Source organism: Tetrao urogallus (genome assembly GCF_951394365.1).
Source record: "Tetrao urogallus genome assembly, chromosome: 11".
NCBI classification, from domain to species: domain Eukaryota; kingdom Metazoa; phylum Chordata; class Aves; order Galliformes; family Phasianidae; genus Tetrao; species Tetrao urogallus.
In genome coordinates, this window is record NC_136824.1 from 530,628 (window position 1) to 546,904 (window position 16,277).

Here is a 16,277-nt window from a genome sequence, read left to right on the forward strand (position 1 = left end):
AGGCTGCCCAGAGCCACATCCAGCCTGGCCTTGAATGCCTGCAGGGCTGGGGCATCCACAGCCTCCTCGGGCAACCTGTTCCAGCGCCTCACCGCCCTCTGGCGCTGTTAACCTGATGTATAAAACATGGCTTGGCAGTTCTAAGCTTCAGTTTTTCTCCCCAGTGCTGGGGCTGGAACAGCTGCTGCTGTGCGCCCCACGCCGCTGTTAGCGCACTCCTCTCAGGCTCTGAGTTAGCCGCCGGTTTGCTGCGGGCCTCGGGCCGGCACCAGCAGCCCCGGGGCGTTCCAGGCCTTCCGGACGGCACGGCTTTCTCCACGTGCGGTGCTGCGCCGGAGGAGCCGGCAGGCACGGCAGCTCTGCTCACCGCTTGTTGGAGCGGGCGGTCCCAGCAGCTGACGCTGAGCAACGAGCCTGGAAGCGCTCCGATGGATTTTATACAACCCGAGGCACGTTTTCACCTCTTCCTGTCCTCCGCACACCGGTGCCAAGATGGGAGCCTCGGGTGGTGCCGGGAGGGCCAGAACGCGGGGCAGGGAGGTGCGGGTGGGTGCGGGCCGGGGATCTCGGCGGCCTTCCAGCCTTCCCGGCCCCGTGACGCAGCTGCGGGCTCTGATCACGGCGCCGCGCCCCGCCCCGCCGTGCGGAAGGCGCCGTGAGGAGGGGCGGAGCCGCTGCGGGACGCGGGAAGGTCTGGATCCGCCCCGCCGGGAGCGCCGTGCTGATGGCGGCGGAGAGCGGGACGGGAGCGGCGGAGCGCCGGGAGTTGTCGCCGCGCTCCCAGCAGCAGATGCAGGTTGGACCGGGAGGTGGGGCGGCTCGGCTCCCCTCCCCTCGGCTCGGCTCCCCTCCCCGCTCACCACCTCGTCTCTCCCCATTCCCCCCCCCAGGAGCGCACCCCACCGCCCCCCGCCGCGCCCCCCCCGGCCCCGCTGCCGGCCCCGCGCCGCTCCCCGCAGCTCCGCGTGCTGCTGACGCCGCTTCCCGCGCCGGGCCGGCGGCTGCCCCAGAAGCGGCTGTTGGGCGCCTACGATGAGGCGGCGGGGGGGGACGGGAAGCGGCGGCGCGCGGAGCCCTGCGACCCGGAGCGCGCGGACGGCGGGTCGGACGGCGACGCCGACAGCGACGGGACGGAGTTGGGACAGGTGGGTGCGGGACACCGGGACGGGCGGCGAACGGAGCCCCCAGCCCTCCCCCCCCCCCCCCCCCCCCCCCCCCCCCCCCGCCGTTTCCCGCGGCGCGGACTACCGGGCCGTTCTCGCTGCAGGATGGGAGCCCGCAGCTGTCGGCGTACGAGAGGAAGCGGCTGAAGAACATCTCCGAGAACGCCAAGTTCTTCGCTGCTTTGAAGCTGCACGAGGTCGGTGCGGGTCCCGGCCGTGTGGCCGCCCGCTGCGCGCTGCGGCTCGGGCGGAGCGGCTCCGTGTGCCCGACGCCGGGATGGGGGGAGCCGCGCGGCCGGCGCTGCGCACGGGGCTGGGGGAGGCCGGGAGCCTGCAGGGCTCCGGGGAGCGATGTGGATCTTCGGAATGGAGGCGGCGATGCGCTGTGTTTTGCGCTCCTGTGCTGAGCGTCCGGCCGGTGGCGTTTGGTGTTCGTGTCGCTTGGCAAGGAAGCAGCTCCGGGACACCCAGGCAGGGTTCAGACTGGCTCTGGTGCAAGGCAGAGCACAGCTTGATATGAAAGCCCTCTTTTTGTTATTTCTTAGAAATAATTATTGCTCATTGCAGCCTTTGGGTGGTTGTTTTTATAGAGCTCCGTGTTTTGTGCTCGCTGGATGTGCTTTTAACCTCTGCCTTTCTGTTCTTAAGTCAGCCGCAAGACTCCACCAAATCGCTGCTAAAGGACCATCTCACGTCACCAAGAGGTAAAGCTGCTGTGGGAGAGGTGTGGCTGCACCCCGTGCTGTGTGAGCCCTTCTCTGTGTGTCTGTGCTCAGAATGGGCCGAGCAGCCAGCGGCTCTGGAGCTCTCAGCAGCCCATGGCCCTGCTGTGTCAGTGCTGAGCTGTGGTGCTCGGCTCTGCCATCCCATGGCACGCAGTGCTGCTGTGAGCGCCCTTCTGATCGTGTGTCAGAGCGCGTTCCCTTCATTCTATTTGTCTGAAGGTGTTTCAGGTGCTTTTGGGTTTCTTTTTATTCTCCTTCCTTGAGGTACTTCTTTATTATGGCCAAAGGGAGAAGCGCTGAGTGGTGTAAGCAAAGGGCAGGGAGAGGGGAGGGGAGCAGAGGGGATGGGGGGAGCAGGGAAATGCACTGCATTAAATGCAAAGTAATGGGGACTGTGATGAAAGGAGGGAGAAGATGAGCAGATCAGTGAGAGGAAGGATGAATTATAAATGAGGAGGGATGGGAGGAAAGCCGTGTCAGGATGTACTACAAGGAAACAAATGTCATAAATCTGTGTGCGCTGCCACTGCTCTGTTCTCTGCTGTCACCGAAGGAAGGAGCGATGGCAGCGAAGGAAGGAGCGATGGCAGGGCAGTTGGGCTCAGGTGTCCGGGCTGCAGGGCTGTTCTGTAGTGTTTTGCTGGGGAATTGTGCTTATGGAGGAGTTCTGTTGCTTAGCAGTGCTGTCATTGCAGAGCGAAGCCCAAGAAGGCCGAGGGCAGCACAGTGCAGCGCAGGTCCATGCGGCTCCAGAGGATGCAGCCCCCAGAGGTCCCGCAGGTGGAGGCACCGGCGCAGGAGGAGGAAGAATATGTGAGATGGGGCTGGGGGGGCTGCTGGGGGACAGCCGTGTGCTGCCGAGTGCTGCCATGCTCCCTGGAAAGCCCTTCAGGCACTGTGTGGGGCTGTGCTGCTTGCAGAAGGGGAGCACACACCCTGAGCACTGCACTGCCTGCATCTCTTCGGAGGTGGCTGATGTTTGGAGGTGGCTGATGCTCAGGGGGCCATTAATGAGGCAGTGCACCTTGGGGTGCTGCTGAGGGTCCTCAGGTGCTGCAGTCTGCGTTTCTTAGCAGTCTGCAGACACGAGCAGTGTTATGCTCAGCTCTGTGCCAGTGGTTGGTGTGAGCTGTGACCCCGTGTCCCCGTGTCCCAGCCCCAGGTCCCCGCTGGACCGCTGCCCATGGCCGTGGATGGGCAGGAGGAGAGCAGTGATACAGCATTGCTGGGCACCTGGCTGCGGCTGAGCGAGGTATGGCCGGCTGCCTTTGGTGGCATCTCTGGATAACATTGCTCGTGTCCTACGTGGTCTCATTCTGATGTGCATCTCTTTTCAATCCTTAGATGAACAGTAACGACACAGAAAAGCCCACGTGCGACATGAAGAGGTAATGGGGGGTGACACAGAGCCTGGTGTGGGCTCTGCTCCTCCCTGCGGTGGCTGACATGGCGGTGTGTGCAGGTACCAGGCTGCCCTGAGCAGCATGCTGCTGCGTGAGGATGGCATCAGGAAGGTGGTGAGCAGCCGTGTGTGCTCCGTGGCCATCCACCCCTCGGAGAGCACCGTGCTGGTGGCAGCTGGTGACAAGTATGGTCACGTCGGGCTCTGGGACGCTGTAAGTGTGCTCCTCTGCCCCGCAGCGCCGTGCTGGCACACTGTGAGCCATAGCATTGCCATTCCTGCTGATGGGCTCAGCTGACGGCAGTGCCACAGGAGCTGTGCTGGTGTGGGAGGCTGAGGGGAGAGGGATGCTCAGCAGTTTGGGTTCTGGGTTTGTGCTGGACTGACCAGCTTCAGCTGTGTGCTGCCTCTGCTGTAGAGGCGTTTGAAATGCTCCACATAACGTTGGAGACTGCTGACCCCTGCAGCCCCTCCCACAGCACTCGGTGGTCCCACGGAGCAGCAAGCACTGCACAGCTGTGGCAATCGGTGGGAAGCACTGCAATGGCTCTTATTAAGCATCCGTTTATTGGCTTTTGTTATTCAGAGCTGTACAACCGAGGGAGGAACGCTCGTCTTCACCCCACACAATTTCTCCGTCAACTGCATGCGCTTCTCGCCCTCCCACCCCGCACAGCTGCTGTCCCTGAGCCACGACTCCCTGCGCTGCGGGGATGTCAGCAGGGCGGTGTTTGATGAGGTGGGTGCTGCCCCGTCCTGCTCCCATTGCAGCCCAGGGGTTACGTGGGGGTTGTTAACAGGGGAGGTGAACGTCCCATTTCCATGAGGTGGCTTTGACTGGTGTCAGGAAGGTGGCGGTGCTGCCCAGCCAGTCGCACTTTGGCTGGGGCGGCTGGAGCTCTGCATGGTAGAAAGAAGGAGGCTGGAAACTAAATTCAATGCGTGCCCCTTCCCGAAATCAGCACTGCTTGAAGGTGGAGAATGAGAGCAGCTTAAAGAACAAAGCATGAGCCAGATGACTTTGCTCTTCCCAGACTCCGAGGGAGCAAAGAGTTGTGACTGTCCTTGCTGCGGCAGCTCGGGGGCCTCACGGTGCTCCATCTGTTGTGGTCCAACCCATCTGCACGGAGCGGCTCCGAGAGCAGGGTGCAGGGCCAGCTGAGGTGGGGGTGGTCAATTGCCTGCTGTGGGAAAAGTGCACCATTTGAACAGATAAGTCATGCAATAGAGAGCTGAGCTCCCCAGTCAGGTCATTGTAGAGTTTTCAGTATCCAAAAAATGCCCGCAGCGTTTGGTGTTGTGTGTTTACTGTGTATGGTTGTATAATTTTACTTTGCTTTGCCCTCTTTGGCGCTCAGATATGCAGAAGTGAGGACAGCCTCTCCTCCTTTGATTTCCTGGAAGACGGCGCCTGCACGGCCGTCGTGGGGCTCTGGGGTGGCACAGTGGCTGTGGTGGACAGCAGGACCCCGGGGACGTCACCAGAGCTCTCTGCAGACATCGGCTTCAAAGTAACGAGGACGGTGGACGTGCACCCCGTGGACAAGCAGTACTTCCTTGCTGCTGGCTCTGTGTACGTAGCTCAGAATGCACTGCTGTTGTCTGCTTGGGATGTTCCGTGGGCCTCGCTCTGATGCCTGCTGCAAGGGGCACCGTGCAGAGCAGGAGCTGTGCTGGGAGTGGTTCTCAGTGCTGCTGGATGGTCCCGGCTTTCTTGGCTCTTAGGAAACCCGTTTTTAGTCCTCAGCAGCATTTGAAATGATGGAATCTTGTTTTACAATCCCTTACCTGCTCACCTGCTGTGTTGCAGCGATGTCCGCGTCTACGACGTCCGATGGCTGCGGCGCAGTGGGAACAAAGCTGTGAGCACCCTGCATGGGCACACCAAGAGCGTGGCCTCTGCCTACTTCTCACCCATCAGCGGGCACCGCGTGGTCACGGTGTGTGCAGACGACAAGCTGAGGTGAGGCTGGGGGGGCTGAGGCCGTTTGGGGGCTGAGCCTGCAGTGCCCTGGTTCCTTAGTTCCTGTCTTTGCTGCCCACCGCTGGGAGCATCCTCTGCCTCCGTCGCTTCTTCAAATGGCATTTTGCATAGGCATTCGTATTCTGATTTTGATTTTATTTTTATTTTTCTGATTTTCGTTGATCTGGGCCTTTTTGGTCATTACTCAGCTTATGCTGCTGAGCCTTTTGCCCCCTTACAGCTGCTGTGTGGGGAAGGAGAGCCCAGCAGAGCTGTGCCGGTGTTCCCACCCTGGGAGCTGCCGGCAGTGCGCCTTCACCAGGGCTTTCCTTCCTTGTCCCACGCATCTTCTTGTGCCATAGTGAAATGGACAAGGAAGGGGATAGGGGAACCTGTCATTTTGCTCTGCTGTCCTCACAACAGCATTCTGGGAGGTCTGCCTTCAGTTTGTGCTGAGAGGAAATTCCCATTGCAGACTGTGGCTGGGATGTCAGTGCTCACGGCTGAGTGCTGCACTGTGTGCCTGTGGTGCTGCTCAGGGTGCTCCACGAGGTGGGGCTGCCTCTTCTACCACATCTAGCGCCCATCAGCACGCATTGTTTTGTTCCACAGGGTCTATGACACCAGCTCTTTATCGGCCACCTGTGCCCTGCTCAGCACAGTCAGGTACGGCGGGGTGGGCTCTGCTGGGTTGGTGCTGCACGGGGTCTCACAGCCAGGAGGAGGCAGCAGCTTGTGACTGCTGCAGTGCGTTCTGTTTGAATGCTCTCTCTTTCTCTGTCCATTTCTAACATACGAGGGGTTACTGAGCAGTGAAGGATGTGTTTCCAAGAGGTGCTGCTGCCTGCAGAGCTCTGCCAGCCGCCAGGCTTGGCCCCTTGGTGTGGGCACCACATCGGGCATGGGTGTGACTCAGGCTGCTTTGAGGCATGGAAGCATAGGATCATGAAGTTGGAAAAAAGGCCTCTGAGACCATCAAGTCCATCCGTGACCCATCAATACCCGTTCATTTCCAAGTGTCCTCTGGTTTCTGTTCTTGCTCTGTTTTGTTTCTTTGTCCCTTTGCAGCCCTGTGCCAGCAATGGGAGCCGGCAGCGTGGAGGGGGCAGCGGGATGGGTTTTGGCAAATACACAGCATAGATGGTGGTGCCTTCCTGCTGCAGTTCTGCATCTGCTCGCTCTGTTCTGCAGGCACAACAACAACACGGGCCGCTGGCTGACGCGCTTCCGCGCGGTGTGGGACCCCAAACAGGAGCAGTGCTTTGTGGTGGGCAGCATGGCACGGCCGAGGCAGATCGAGGTGTTCCAGGACACGGGGGTGCTGCTGCACGCCTTCTGCAGCCCCGAGTGCCTGGGCTCCGTCTGCTCCATCAATGCATTCCACCCCACCAGGAACGTCCTCGTGGGTGGCAACTCCAGCGGTCGCCTGCACGTCTTCATGGAGTAGGGGAGGGGTGCAGGGGGGCTGTGGGGGAGCAAACTGCGGCTTATAAGTGCTTTACCTGTTTGTGGTTAAGATTCCTTTCAATAAAAAGATTAATCTAAGGGTGGCGGCTAGCGGGGTTTGTACCAAAAGAGCTGTTTTCCCTGATGAGGAACTCAGGGGAAGGGCTGGGCCACAGCTGGGGGGCAAGTGGCACAGCTGGGGGGCACATCTTGGCCCCATGGGTTTCAACTGGAGGCACAGCTGTGGCATACTGGGGGGAATGGGGAGGCACAGCTGGGAGAACATTTGGGGGCACAACCTTGCTGCTGGCTCCAGGGCCTCGCGCTCAGCTTTGAGGTGTGTGAGAGCAAACAAATCTCAAACCAAGCCAGTTTTGTTTTTGTTTCCTTTTTTTCCCATGATATTTAAATATTTATTTCAATTTAAAAATACTTCTCATGGCACCAATGATTTTATGCTCACTAAGATATCGAATATGTAGAAAAAGGTACATTTTGAAGGAAAATGTAGCTTACAGTATTTGGCACATGAAAGGTTAATTCCTAGGTTTTTCTTATGAAAACTAAGAAATTCACATTTTCAGGTATTTCACCATCTACTGCGCAAAGATGCAGTACGCTACGACTCCGTTTTTGTTGGGTATGAGAACCTATGGGAACAACACCCGAATATAAAGACGTAAAACTAACAGGTGCTGGGACACCGGACGCGGGAAAACATAGCATGGACGTCACCCATTGCTCGGGGTCTTGGTGGTAAAATACCGGGTGAGAACGGCGGGGTTCCGTGGGGCTGATGGCATCGCTGTCCTAAAGGAAGCGGATGGAGGAGGCCGAGGTCGGCGGTGCTGCGGGCACCGGGCAGGGGCTACCACGCACTGCATAGACACACTGACTACGGGCTGAGGTAGGAACACTACACTACGAGTGAACTCGGCTACGTTGCATAAACGGGGTCACGGGGACAGCGCGGCGGCGGCGGCCGCTTTGGGATGGTGGCCACGTGGTGGCACAGCGCAGCCGTCCTGCTGTGTGGCAGCCATGTGGCACCATCTGGGTCATCACGCGGGTCTCCGCACGGCAGCTGTGTGTCACTGTGGGCATCGGCAGCCGTGTGTCACCATGTGGCCGCAGTGTGGCACCGCATAGCTGTCGTGGCACCGCACGGCTGTGCTCTGTGCCCGCCGCGGCTCTGCTGAGCACGGCAGCGATGGCCCCAGCGCTGTGAGATCTCTCCCTGAGATGAAGTAGTGCTGCTCGGCCGCTCGCCCCGTGTCCAGCGGCAGCCCCAGCGCGCCCGGACCGGCGTTATTGCTGCAGGGAAGGGCTGTCCCCGCTGCCCGGCTCCATGCGTGCCACGAGCTATCGGCGTGTTTTTGCTTAAGGACGGATGGAGAGCGATGGCTGTCCGGTGGCTTTCCAGCGTTACCTCTTCCCCTGCAGCGCTGTCCTTTCGTCTTCAGGAAAGTCCTAAAATTACCGCTCCTCTCTGTATCCCAAACCAGGAGCGTGGCAGATGGGTTGCAAAGCATCCGCTGCCCCGTGGAGCCCCTCCGCACCGCCTTCGCTCCGGGCGGAAAGTAAAAAAAAGACTCAGGATCAATAACAAAATAGCTTCTCGTTGTTAAAATAGACCTTGAAACAGTCTTCTTTTGTACAAAAGGAGCTGAGCGCGGGGCCGTGGCGCTGCTGGGGTCCCCAGAGGGCGGCACGGGGGTCCTGCAGCACGGTGACACGGGGACCATCCTGCGCCCTGCAGCACCTGGGAAGATGCTGGCGCAAGGATGAGCGTTAATAGCAAAATAAATTCCTCTCTTTATTCGGTTCTCCCACCGCACCCCGCAGGGACGGGGACCCCTGCAGCGCTTCCGCTCTTCTCCTGCGGAACGAAGGGAGCTGGGGCCGCGGGGCCTCAGGTGTCAGTGAGCAGAGCCACCACGGCGCGGAGCTTGCAGGCAAACCATCGCCTGAGGGGACAAAAGTATTGGTAATGGAACTGCTCGAACTCGGGGGTCTGGCGGATATCGCGGAAAAAGGCAGTGTCAAGGTCGGACTCGGTAAGGACGATGAGGAGGAGGAGCAAGACAAAGAGGAGTCCCACTGTCACGAGGAGCAAACGGAGGACACTTAAAACAAACTTATTCACCTGTTCCGCCCGCGGCCCGCTGCCGGCACCCTGGCACAACGCGCGCAGCTCGCGCGGCTCCTCGGGCTCCGTGCCGGGCGTGCCGGCCTCCGATTCCTTCTCCTCCTCGATGCTGCACGGGGCTCCGTTCAGCTGCCGGGACAGCAGCAGCAGCTCCAGGCTGTGCTCGGCCACCGGCGTGGGCAGCACGCTGTCGGCAGGGCTGTAGCTCTCGTCGGCGATGATGGCCACTCGTTCGCTGCTCTCGGCGCGGCCGCCGCGGCCGTGGGGCACGAAGGCGTCGCCGTGGGATGCGGAGCGCACCGGCGTGGAGTGGGCGCTGTCACGGAGCGACTCCAGGCCTGGGGGACGGGGGAGGTCAGCGTGCGGCCACTGAGCTGCCCCAGACCCAAACCACCCACGCTGTGCCCTGGGGTCCTTCTGCTATTGCAGTGTATGGTGTTCTGTTCTATTCTTTTCCATTTGCTTTCATTTCATGCTGTGCTATTCCATTCTATCTCCTTCCATGCCATTCCATCCCATTCTATTTCATTCCATACTTTTCCATTCCATGCCATTCGTTCCAGCCTATCCCATTCTCTTGCATGCCATGCCATTCCATTCCGTCCCATTCCATTCAGTTCCATTCCGTTCCATCCAACTTCATTGTATTCCATTCCATCCTATTCCATACAATCCCGTTTCATTCTATCCCATTCTGTTTCACTCAATTCTATTCCATTCCATGCCATTCCATCCCATCCTATCCCATTCTCTTGCATGCCATGCCATGCCATGCCATGCCATTCCATTCTATCCTATCCCCTTCCTTCCCCTTCAGCTCCGTTCTGTTCCATCCAACTTCTTTCTGTTCTAGCCCATGCCATTATTTTCCATTCCATCCCACCATAAATCATGGTAGAATCACACAATGGTTGGGCAGGAGGGGCCCTCACAGCCCCCTGCATGCACAGCTGTGTGCAGCACAGGGCTGCGACAGCTCAGCACCTGTATGCATGTGACCCAGCTCTGCTTTCCAGCAGCAGCAGAAATAGCTGTGTGCACGGCTGGGTGCCCAGCCTGCTCAGGTTACAGCTGAGCCAGAGCTGCCCTTTAGGAGCTGAACCCTGCAGGCAGGGCAAGGGGGCGCCCCTTCTCCCCACTATCTGAAAAAAACTATCTGAAAAAAAAAAAATTCCCACCTCCCAAAAAAGCCCTGTAAAACTGTAGAACGAGGCAGGGGACAGCCACCAGTTGGAGCATTTCCCCAGGGGGGCACAGGGCCCCGGCGCTGTGCCATGGGTGCAGCCCTAGTGCATTCCCTTGTGCTCTGCCACCTCCTGCTCGCAATGCTGCTGGATGCCTGTGGAGCCGTGCGCACAGCAGGGCACAGCATACAGCACAGCACAGGGCACAGCACAGGGCATAGCAGGGAGCTTAACACGGGGCTGCAGGCACGGTGGGGGGCATGGCATGGGACTTAGCACAGGGCTGTGGGCATAGCACAGGGCATAGCGTGGGGCTTAGCAGGGCAGCGAGGGCACCGACAGCCGCGTTCACACCCTGACAGCTGCTTCGCACAGCCTCAGGGCACTGACAACCATTCCCCAAAATCCCCAAGGGGGAGAGCAGTGACAGCCGCCCCCAGGCCAACCCGCGCTGCCACCCTCACCTCCATGAGCTGAGAAACGTGGGGAACGCGGGGTCCTGCCCCCAACTGAGGGGTCAACAGTAATAACATCCCACTGGGGGGGGGGCACCCAGAGCTCCCCGCACCCCAACCCCACATTGCTCACCCCCCCGGGGCTGCTGTCACAGGACCCCCCGCCCCCCGGCCTCACCTGCTGCATGCCCGCCTGGAGCGAGGGGGCTGGCGCTGGGGCCGGGGGGAGCGGGCAGCAGGGGCAGAGCCCCCAGGGGCAGAGCCCCCAGAGCGCGTGCCAGCAGCCGTGGCCCCAACGCCAGCACCCGCACCCGCACCGCGCGGCAGCAGTGGTTGATGAAGCGCAGCTGCACGCTGACCCGGGTGGTGATCTTCACCAGGCACTTCCCCATGGCGTGGGGACGGCAGCACGGGGACGGAGACCCACCAGCAGTGACACGCCAGTGGCCCCACTGCTGTTCAGGGCTATTTTGGGCTCCTGCAGTGTCACAGCTACCAGCGAGGTGACAGTGACATGAAGCAGCCGTGGGCACGGTGCCGGGCACAGTGATGGATGGCCTGGGGCTGCATGTTGCCCGATCTGCAGCAGCACCCAGGGAGGGGGGACGGGGCCCTGGCTCTTAGCAGGCCCCAAAGCACAGCCTCCACCCAGCTCTGAGCTCCCACACAGCCTCAGGGCACTGACAACCGTTCCCCACAATCCCCAATGGCACAGGGGGGTCCTCAGGAGGTCCCTTACATGCCCTGGTGTGAGCACTGTGGGGTCCCCAGCTGTGCTGTTGGGGCTGCATGTGGACGGCACTGCAGGGTTCCCGGCAGCACGAGGTTCCAGTAGGACCTCAGTGACCCCAAATGCGGGGAAACAAAGGGACACCAAATGTGAGCACATGTGCAGCTGTGCTGAGTGCCCAAAGCAGCTCAAACCTGTGGCTGCAGGTGGGACTCATGGGAAATCACAGAACAGGGGACCCAGGAGGCACTGCACGGCTCAGCCCTGTTCTGTGTGCTCATTCCTAGTGGGGCATCGCAATGACACTATTAAAGTTCAGGTCCTGTCCACGTCAGGCCCCAAACCCCATTGCCCTGAGCCACAACTGCTGCCACAAAGCTTCGGCCCTTTGATACCCGCTCCCTGACCAGAGGCAGCATCTCCTTTCTGTATGCCCACGTGCCCAGATAAGTGCTGTGCCCCACGCGTGTACCTTCCATGATGGAGATGTGCACAGCCCTCCTGCGGGTGCGCGGCACGCTGCTCAGCCGGGGGCCGTGGGTGATGGAGGGGCAGCTCCTGCTCGGCACCAGCCCGGCCCTGCAGGGAGAGCAGCAGTGAGGGGCCGCCTGCTGGGGCTGCGCGGTGCCCCATACACACCGTGGTGCCATGCTGCGTGGTGCCCTTACCTGTGGATCTCTGGCGGCTCCCGCTTGATCTTGGCACTGGATTCCATCACCTCTTTTGCGACGCGGCCGCTATGGGTGGGAAGAAGAGCAGTGTGAGCACGGGGAAAGCAGCCCTCAGTGCCTGGGGTCCCATCCCTGCATGCTGCACTGCCCACAGGGCTGGCATCATCTCATGGCTGGGGATGCCCCGCACCCAGCAGAGACATACGGCGCCTTCTCCAGGGAGCAGAATTTAGGAACTGCAATGATTGTTTTATCCCTTGGCCTCATAAAAAAACAAACCAACCATGAAAAGCCCCCAGATTTCCCCCCCGCCCCATCCCGTCCCCACGATCACTGTATCTCGGGGGCAGGAGGGAAGAATGAGCAGCTGAGGAATGGGGAATGCACGGTGGCGGCGCTGATGTGGCCATCCTGCACCAGAACAGCTGGCAGTGGCTGCTATCTGCCCCTTATCTACCTGTATCGGAAGCGGCTCCCCTTGAAGAACAGGTTGCTGCTGGACACTGTCCGGACCTGGCTCGACTTCTCCAACCTGCAGGGCAGCAGGCTGTGAGTGCCACATGCACCCATGGGAGCAAGGAAACTCCCAGCACACGTCCCAGCGAACTGAGTAATGTGTGTGAGCCCCGGCAGCTCCCCACCCCATGGCAAAACCCCCACCCCACAGCACAGCCTCATCTCCCCACCTCCAGCACTGCCCCCTGCCCAGGGCAGGAGCAGCCAGCAGCCCTCACCCCGCACACGGGGAGCAGGACCCAGTGCTGACATTATTAATCATAAAAAGATTTGTAAAGTAATATTGCAATTCCATTTTATGTTCATATAATGAGGAGTGAAACCTGCTGATGGCAGCCGCTGATTGCGGAATTCCCAAAGAGAATACATTACACACTTTATCTCGCATCTCGCTGATTAGAATAAAACTCATTAGGAAGCACCAAGGCAGGCATTGCCAAGGAAGGCTGTGAGCACCCAGCACAGCCTCACGCCGAGTGCCGGCACTGCCTGCTGCCCCTCCAGCCCATAACCCCTCCCGGGTGCTGCCCATTATTAAGGCTCTATCTATCTCTGCCCAATTAATTCCTAATGCATAACTGGGGGCTTGCTGGGTTGGGGGCAGCCCTGGAGCTGTGGGACAAGGGGGCACAGTGCTGCACTGCCCCACAGCGTGGTGAGCCCAGGAGTGACCCACGGGGAGCGTGGAGCAGAGCGCATCCCCACACTCACTTGTAGAAGGCCTGGTTCTCTATGCCACACTTCCAGAGGTGCTTGCAGGCTTCAGGCGTTGGGGCGAAGTAGGTGAGGACAATTTTCTTTTCCTACAGCAGAAAGAAATGTGTTGGTCACAGCAATGGTGCCCGGAGCTGTGGGATGGTGGCAGCACAGAGAGCATGGCCACAGCCGGGCAGGGGGACAGGGCAGCCCCAAATGGAAACACACTCACCTCCTTCTGACTCACATACAGGTAGAACGTCTTCCCCTCGAACTTCATCTTGGTCACTTCATTCCTGAAGGGACAGGGATGTGCCATTAGAGGCAGGGATGTGCCATGAGAGGCTGCCCAGCCCCACTGACACTTGCCCCCTCCCCATCACACTGAGCTGCGGATGCAGGGTCAGCCAGCAGCAGCAGTGTGGGGCTGCTCACCACTTGATGAAGTGCACTCTCTTGTTCCCCTGCAGGACAACGAACCCAAAGGGGGTGAAGGCCAGGAATGCTGCATTGCCCGACACGTCCTGCAAGAGAACAGCAGCTCCTCAGCAAAGTGTCAGAGTGCCCTGCAGCACCCAGGGAAGGCATAGAGCGACAGAGGCTGCAGCTGTGATCCTGCAGCACCCTGTGCATGCACCGGCCCCACGGCCCTGCAGCCCCACGTGCTGCTCCCAGCACGAAGCACAACGTGCTGCATTGCTCTCATCGACCCCGACAACTCACAAGTGAGCAATACGCAGTGAAGATGGTTACGTGCCTGACCAACCCTTTTGCTAATAATTAAACTGCATGATGGCAAAATCCCATTCAGTGTAGGAGCGGCCAGGCAGCACCGTGGCCATTTACAATCCATAATTAGTGTCACGGACAGAGCTGGGCAGTGCAGTCACTTAATCACAGCAACCGGGCTCTGGGGAAGCACTCATTAACTGCCTTGGAGCTCATGCAAAGTGCAGAGCTGTGCTGGGCTCAGACAGCATTGCAGGGCGGCTGTGGGATGGGGAGCTGCAGCACATCCACGCACACAGTGTGGGAGCAGCATGGGGTGTGTGGTGCACGGGAAGCAGCAGAAAGGGACCCTCGGGATGTGAGCAGAGAAAAAGCTGGGTTCACATCAAGATTGGATCACAATTCATTTCAATCTGCCAGGGGCAAACAGGTGAAACCAAAGAGCCCAAATCCTGCCCTGCACAAAGCAAAGCACAGAGCTGAGCCACAGGCACGAGGAGTGCCACGGGCAGGAGTACCTGGTCCTGTCTCAGCTATGGAGCCCCTACCCCACTGCTGGGTGTCATGGGGCACGCACTGCCCACAATAAGTGCTATCAGTGCACAGCACTGCAGGAGCTGCTCCCCCAGCACCAGCTATCAGCAGCACCAGCAACAACGCTCACCCATGGCCCTGCCCAGTGCCAGCACCCAGCCCTGTGCTGCTGGAACCCCGCTCAGCCCAGCTCTGTGCTGAGTAGCTCTCTCTGTATGTCGGCTGTGAGTGGGGACTGACACAGCCCAGCTCCTCCTGCTCTGCTCCCTGCATCCCTCTGTGTGCGGTGGGGCTCTGGGGGAGCACAGCATGGGCTCACTGAGAATCGATAAAAGCTACTTCCAGCACAAAGCTCCAATACAGGAGTGCAGGCAGGGAGGGGACAGTCCTGGTTATGAGTACGGCGGTGGTGGGGCTGCGGTTGGAATGGCGGATCTCAGAGGTCTTTCCAACCTCAGTGGTCCTGTGGCACTCAGGTGCTGCCTCATACAGCAGCGCAACGCCGGGTGACGCAGCCCCACAGGCAGCAGTGGGAGCTCCTCTGCAGCACGTCAGCACAGAGGGAGCAGAGCAGTGGTGGCTGCCGGCAGCGCTCACCTTGCAGGGGTGGGGATCCACGCCATAGGTCTCCAGGGTCTGCGCCTTCCTTAGGAAGTTCAGCTCCGAAGTGGCCGGCGTCTGCCCGCTGTGGGAGGAGAAGGGAGAGGTGGGCTGTGTGCAGGGCAGAACACGGCACGCACGCGGGTCCCGGCGCGGCACTGAGCCTCTACCTCAGCTCTGATTTGTGGATCTCCGCAATCTTCCTCTCCAGCTTCTCTGAATGCTTGGGGAAGAACTGGAACTTGGAGCTGTAGCCCTCTGGGTGCTTCCCGGGGTCGTAGTCACCAATCTCAGCTGGGGGGACAGAGGTGGTGAGCGGCCCCACCGTGGGCACAGGGCCGGCTCGATGCTCAGCCATTAGCCACCCCCCCCCCCCTTCAGAGCCCCACGCTGCCCACCCCACAGCCCAGTGCCCCCCAGGCAGTGGCAGGGGCTGCACGGTACGATCACAGCCCTGCAGCACAGCCCCACGCCGGGTGACATTTATATTCGAGGTGCAGCGATCTGTTGTAAGTGGAGTAATGTAATCGGGACTCGGAGCGAAAAGCAGATTTATCTTGTCAGGAAGCATTACCTTGAAGGATATAGGCGGCCAGCAGCGCGGCGTCCGAGGTCTTGCAAAGGAGGCGGCCGTGGTAGAGGTCTCTTTTGATCTGCAAGAAGACTAAATACCTGCAGACAGCAGAGAGCCTGTTGGCCAAGTGCAGCTTGCTTGGGCTGAGCAGGGCCGTCCCAGCTGCACATGTGTGCACTGCACAGCCCGAGGCACTGCTGGCCATGGCCCACAGCTGGGGGCTGCATCGCAGCCCAGCACTGCCCTCTGGGTGCTCACAGCACTGCCCTCTGGGTGCTCACAGCACTGCCCTCTGGGTGCTCACAGCACTGCCCTCTGGGTGCTCACAGCACTGCCCTCTGGGTGCTCACAGCACTGCCCTCTGGGTGCTCACAGCACTGCCCTCTGGGTGCTCACAGCACTGCCCTCTGGGTGCTCACAGCACTGCCCTCTGGGTGCTCACAGCACTGCCCTCTGGGTGCCGGCGCCTTTGAGCCACGCGACCCAGATTCTGGATCCAGGGTCCATTTCTGCCGTCATCTCTGCACCCATTGTTTCCCTGGATCATCCCCAATAGTGTGTTCTTTAGATAATAAAGCAGACCATGAAGGGAACTATCCTGCCAGCAGATCCCACAAGGACCGGAGTGCAACTGGGGGATTGGTGCTGCAAGGACAGGGAGGTGGGCGCACGGCGTGCAGCTCTGCTCTGAGGGGGCTGCAGGAGCAGCAGTGGCACAGGCACTGTGCACAGTAGGCTGT

At 60.0% G+C, this 16,277-nt stretch overlaps 2 protein-coding genes across 5 annotated transcripts in view; one reads left to right on the forward strand and one right to left on the reverse strand.

Moving 5' to 3' along the window:
• Positions 1-724: 724 nt before the first annotated feature.
• WDR76 (WD repeat domain 76) lies at positions 725-6,700 on the forward strand (the record flags this gene model as incomplete). The annotated part of the gene is made up of 13 exons (XM_079540618.1): positions 725-796; positions 891-1,145; positions 1,268-1,364; positions 1,816-1,867; positions 2,584-2,701; positions 3,045-3,140; positions 3,233-3,276; positions 3,351-3,504; positions 3,877-4,029; positions 4,649-4,863; positions 5,101-5,253; positions 5,866-5,919; positions 6,445-6,700. The coding sequence occupies 13 exons, from the start codon at positions 725-727 to the stop codon at positions 6,698-6,700; spliced, it is 1,719 nt and encodes a 572-aa protein (XP_079396744.1).
• A 1,902-nt stretch (positions 6,701-8,602) lies between these two features.
• FRMD5 (FERM domain containing 5) overlaps positions 8,603-16,277 on the reverse strand; it is a gene marked incomplete at both ends in the record, with an annotated part of 39,827 nt that continues 32,152 nt past the window's right edge. For 2 of the 4 annotated variants that reach the window (XM_079540890.1, XM_079540889.1), the window contains 10 exons: positions 8,612-9,186; positions 11,690-11,796; positions 11,886-11,954; positions 12,346-12,420; positions 13,116-13,207; positions 13,333-13,396; positions 13,536-13,624; positions 14,961-15,048; positions 15,134-15,257; positions 15,538-15,635. In XM_079540890.1, coding sequence (XP_079397016.1) covers positions 8,612-9,186; positions 11,690-11,796; positions 11,886-11,954; positions 12,346-12,420; positions 13,116-13,207; positions 13,333-13,396; positions 13,536-13,624; positions 14,961-15,048; positions 15,134-15,257; positions 15,538-15,635 — 1,381 coding nt within the window. Of the gene's footprint in view, positions 9,187-11,689; positions 11,797-11,885; positions 11,955-12,345; positions 12,421-13,115; positions 13,208-13,332; positions 13,397-13,535; positions 13,625-14,960; positions 15,049-15,133; positions 15,258-15,537; positions 15,636-16,277 lie in introns of all 4 variants that reach the window. The other 2 variants (XM_079540891.1, XM_079540892.1) reach the window with 2 other exon arrangements.